Source organism: Sinocyclocheilus rhinocerous, unplaced genomic scaffold (assembly GCF_001515625.1).
Source record: "Sinocyclocheilus rhinocerous isolate Xijiao unplaced genomic scaffold, SAMN03320098_v1.1 scaffold286, whole genome shotgun sequence".
NCBI classification, from domain to species: domain Eukaryota; kingdom Metazoa; phylum Chordata; class Actinopteri; order Cypriniformes; family Cyprinidae; genus Sinocyclocheilus; species Sinocyclocheilus rhinocerous.
This window is the reverse complement of record NW_015632405.1, coordinates 652,044-657,571: the sequence shown is the minus strand read 5'-3', so window position 1 is coordinate 657,571 and position 5,528 is coordinate 652,044. Positions and strand designations below refer to the sequence as shown.

The 5,528-nt window shown below is 35.8% G+C and overlaps 1 protein-coding gene across 3 annotated transcripts in view; it reads left to right on the top strand.

Annotated features, from left to right (window-relative positions):
* bmp6 (bone morphogenetic protein 6) overlaps nucleotides 1-5,528 on the top strand; it is a 45,931-nt gene that overhangs the window by 22,977 nt on the left and 17,426 nt on the right. For all 3 annotated transcript variants that reach the window (XM_016555144.1, XM_016555143.1, XM_016555142.1), the window contains exon 3: nucleotides 3,952-4,100. In XM_016555144.1, coding sequence (XP_016410630.1) covers nucleotides 3,952-4,100 — 149 coding nt within the window. The remainder of the gene's footprint in view (nucleotides 1-3,951; nucleotides 4,101-5,528) is intronic.

The window sequence follows — 5,528 nt, the reverse complement described above, 5'->3', positions numbered from 1 at the left end:
TCTCGTCGCTTCATAACGTTATGGTTGAACCACTGATGGCAGATGGACTATTCTGACGATGCTTTTCATACTTTTCTGGACCTTGACAGTGTAATTTACTTGGCAAGGCAATGGGACAGTCACAAGCCTCCCGGTTTTCATCCAAAATATCTTAAATTGTGTTCCGAAGATGAACAAAGCTTTTACGGGTTTGGAACGACATGGGGGTAAGTGATTAATGAAAAAAATGTCATTTTGGGGTGGAGCATCCCTTTAAGTTACTAAATTAAACCAGTTAAGTTTACATAGTTTGGTCTTCCCACTTCACTAAAATGAACTAACTCAGATTTACAATTAAAATGTTATTGTTTGGAAACAGTGATTCTTTCTGTAATTCTGTTTAGTGCCACTAGTGGGACAGCAATGATTTCATCTTTAAATTGTGCAACAGGAGTGCACAGGAGTTAACAGTATAGAGGTGTAATACGTATTGTATTCTGAAACCCTGATTTATAACTAAATGTAAATATACAGGTATAATGGTTTTAATCACAGCAACTGCGGAAGTTCAGTGTGCAAAATGTAATTTCAAACTCTGAGTTCCCCCCCTAAAACGGAACAATATAATTTCTATTGATGTACTTTGATGTTACAAACACATTTGGAAAAGAACAGAGGACACAGAGTAAGCTGCTTCCATGCATGAAGTTGATCGAAGTTACCTAAAACTGAGATGTGCTTGATATTAAGCTCTTAATACTAAATCATAAACCTACGCCACACGGCTTGTCCTCCTGTCAGATGCCTGTTATGTAATGCCTTTGAGACATGTTTTCCTAGAAGCACAACTTACATCTTGTGGCTGTACTTTTAAATGTAAAAAAATTAATGTATTTCCATTTAAAGGATTATCCTGACAGCAAGCAAATCTACAATCTTAACTTTGCAAATGTAGACTAATTCTGACTAAAATTTTAGCATTCAAAAATGTAAGTACTTCAAATCTCTTCCTCCAATTACATGTTGGTTGCAGTATTGACAGACTGTTGTGTATTTAAAGACAGACATAGTTTGAGTAAACCACTGTTTAATAAAAATAGTAAAAAAGGCTTGTTTTTTTCCTCCTGCTGTACCGAAAACATATTGAACCGTGACTTCAAAACTGAGGTATGTACCGAGTCATTTTTGTGTACCGTTACACCGGTAGTAAATATGATCAAATTTAAGTACAATTAAACTCCAATTGTGAAAATATTTATTTGTTGGTGCCTATTCATGATTTTTAAGCTGAGTAATTGACTATGTTTTAAATCAAGCCCAGGCGTCCATCACTAAACACAGCAAAGGTTGTCTAACATGAACTTTATGTAGACTAAGGCCATGACCACGATGAACAACTGAAATAGCTCTAGTTTGGCGTCTAAAAAAGAACCCACCAACACACGTCAAACATTGACTTTGTGGGTGGTGGGAAGGATATCTCATTGAGAAAGGCAGATGGTGTGACCGGTAAAGTGACCAAAACTCACCAATAAGATGTGACTATGAAGCCATATTTTTTTTCCATTATTATTATTTAACAGAAAAAGGCACCAAATAAAAATATTGGTAACAAAATTAACAATGGTAACAATGAGCTACATGTTTCTCTCCCAAATAGTTTCTAATGTTTATCACGAAGTGTTCATTTGGTGTACATCCTGAGTTGAACAATGGACACACTGTTTTTCCACAAACCTGCAGTGGGAGTCTTTTATTTTTAGTCATATCTTGAGATTATGGATCGCCAGTCATTGTATCACAAAAAGGTGCAAATTATAGCGTGCTTTGTGACATTTCGCTACATGCCACTTTCTGCATGTAAATCCCAAATGCTGTGTGGCTTGCAAAATGTATTTGCTTACAAACAGATTAATTTGCAGACTTGTCAAGTTGTAACAGCATAATTACTGTGTTTATGGTTTGTGATCTTTAAAAAACACATTGGTTGGGGGAATGCGGTATAGCTAAGCTAAGCGGATGCACAAGATGGCTGAGAGAAACTTCTGAAGTGTGTAAGCCTTTAATCCATGAAGCAAAAAATAACTTGGTGATGGAGGTGGTCCAGAGGGGCTGTACTGTATATCTGGCTGAATTTAGCCCATGTGGCAAGACGATTTGACCTAACTCAGCAGCATAGTGAACCTCAAGTCACCAAGCTTCACATGGTCTTAAATGTATAGAAATAATAGCATGTAAGAACATTTTCCAAGTGGTTGGACCTTAATTGTTTCTCTGGACCTTTATAATATGTCATAGGTGTTTAATTTATACACCACTAGAAATAATGACTATTTCCAAACATTCCCCATCTTCCATTGTTTGGGTATATCTGAAATTGATTACTAGCATACTGCCATATTCTACAGTTGTTTTAAGAAAGTGTAGGAAACAGTATGCAAAAAAATAAATAAAAAGTTGGTCTAGTTTACAATACTTTGAGCCCTTTTTTTGGATCACACTGTTAATGGAAATCACGTAGCATTGGAATACTGCTAATATAAACCACGGACAAAAAACTTGTATTTACATGTATATGTGGCACTTTTATTCAAAGCAGCTTTGAATACTTCATTGTATTGGGAAAAAACTGTTTTGGAGAAATCTGAGAAGCATTTTTAAACACTGTCAGTTGTATTTATTTTGAAATCACAGCATAGATCAGGTTTTGTTTTCATGACAATCCATCAATACCCCATTAAAAATCCAGCTTGCCATGACTGTAGAGTTATTACTTTTCTGTTTGTATATATTCTAATCCCTGGTTGTTTTCATGTACATCTGGCCTCCGTGGAAAACCTTCCCAAGCCATATGGAAAGACGGTCCTGTATGCATGCAATGGCAGCGTGAAGCTATTAAACTATATGTCCATTTTAACAGCAGCCAAGGACAGAGGCAATAAATGCGATTTATGCATCCCAAAAAAACCTGACACTTCTGACTTTATTATTCCGGTTAATTTAATGTGTCTATAAGAGGCTTTACAGTTGGGCTTTTAAGAGTTGGCAGCTCCCCTGTGGTCTTATTCGGACCCCCGTCCCAGGTGAAGCTGTGTGACTGGTTGTACTAAACAGTATGAGTCAGCATAAGTGCGATGAGTTCATGTCGAATGTGACGTGTGAACCACCGGAGGGAAGAACCTCATATGGAGTTCCTTAGAGAGCAGCTCTAATTAATGAGCAATAAAGAGGGGCTGCAGGGACATTCCCAGAACACCTGTGTGACCGACAGCTTTGAAGTGACCTGGCCAATGCTTATTACCATGCATAGTGTGTAATTACTATTATGGGACAGGCCTCCCTGTAAGGCTACTGCGATCAAACTTTTGCCTCTGTTCTCAAATCTGTGACGAAGCTCCTCTAAATTTGACAAACTAGTATTTTTTTAATTATTGAATACATGCCTTAAAATGATCTTGGAAAATATTTAAGAATATTTGAAGAAGACAACAGGATGAGGTGAAACATGCTGCAGTGGGAAACAACTAACTAACTAAATAAATAAAATACCTCTTAACATCTCAAGATGGGAAACAATTTTTGTTAATTAAATTCATAAATGTATTAATTGAAACTGTCAATTAGAAGATTCAAGCTGGCTGTCAAGCCAATGTGTTTGCAGATTACAATTTTAATTTAATTGCTTTTACATGTATAAACTTGCATTTTCTATATAAGTGACCATTTATGCATATTATTTTTTACGATTACCATGCATATTGTTAGCATTTATTCCATATACTGTATTTATACTGTATTTCCTGTTATTCACTTTGTTCTCATCATAAATATAGCCTTGCTGCTGACAGGGTGTTATGAATGAATGAATGAATGAATGTACTGTATTATGTATAATAATGATTAAATGGGGTCATTGATTCTTGTAAATAGTATTTATAACAGTTAATGATCTACAGACTTGCTCATTTGCAGGGATGCCGACCTGTTTCTGCTGGAATCTCGCAGGTTGTGGGCTGCTGAAGAAGGTTGGTTGGAGTTTGACATCACAGCAACTAGTAATCTCTGGGTGATGAGTCCACATCATAACCTGGGTCTACAGATCAGTGTGGAGACCAGCAGTGGTAAGATTATTTTACGATGAGTTTAGCTCATTTGTGTGTATATTTCCAAGGAGTCCTGCATCAACCAATCAATTGCCAGTGAGATGAACGAGAATGATTGTTTTCTCAAAGTATTATACAGTATACATCTTCTTGGCTAGTTCAACCTATTCATTTACATTTCCTTTGGTAACTCAAAGATATTAAGGCAGCAGACCCAAAATGGATTTATAGATAAACAGGTACCAATGCTTATGTCTGCGTGTTGATAATGACAACCAACCAACTCTGTTATACAAATCACAATGGTGGGTACTGACATTACAATTTAATGTAAACCTAAGCGCACCATGATACAAAGTATCCAAAGAACATAAAAGTTTGTTAGACATCGTTTTATACAGCATATCTCCATAATCAAGAACTGGCATAAATGAAAAGCAGGGTTTATTTCTGTAATAGAACCTCAGCTTTAGCTTTAGTCTTGTCCTTAATCGATTAACATGAGATTTAAAAATAAGGAGTAATCAAGCATAAAACCAAGATATTTATATTCTGTCACTACCTCAATTATAGTACCCAGTAAAGTTTTGAGTAATAGTTAATCATCAAAAGGACACAGCTTGGTGTAATTTAGGTGTGCTACAATAAATCACAGTGTCATCAGAATAAAAGTGAAAATTAAAATTACTAATATTAAATCAAGGTTATTAATTTAAATAATAAATAAGTAGAGGCCCCCAAACAGACCCTTGAGGAACACCCCTCGTAATGTACAATGATGCAGATGAATGGCCTTCCATTTGCACACATTGTGTTCTGTCCACTAAATAACTTTCAAACCTAGAGATTGTGTCATTAGTTTCAGTTAAATTTTTAGTATAATGAAGTCAACAGTGTCAAAAGACTTGGACAGGTTAATAAAAAGCGATACACAGCAATGACCTTTATCAAGCGCCTCGATTAAATCATTTAAAACTAGTTGCATCTGTGGTTGTGCTGTGTCGTTTCCTAAAACCTGACTGATTGTGTAATAAAATATCATGTTCCATAAGATATGAAGTCAACTGCTCACATGAGAGATTCAAAAACCTTAGAGAAAATACAACATTTAGAAATCAGCCTATAGAAATTCATATTGGAAGGATCTCTCCTTTTAACAATGGGATAACAAAGGCAGACTTCCATATCTTTGGAAATTAATTTAAAGGGGTCATATGATGCTGCTAAAAAGAACATTATTTTGTGTATTTGATGTAATGAAATGTGTTTATGCGGTTTAAAGTTAAAAAAACACATTATTTTCCACATACTGTACATTATTGTTTCTCCTCTATGCCCCGCCTTTTTGAAACGCGTCGATTTTTACAAAGCTCATCGGTCTGAAAAGGCAAGGTGTGCTGTGATTGGCCAGCAACGGTCCTCCATAAAATGTGCTGCACACATCTG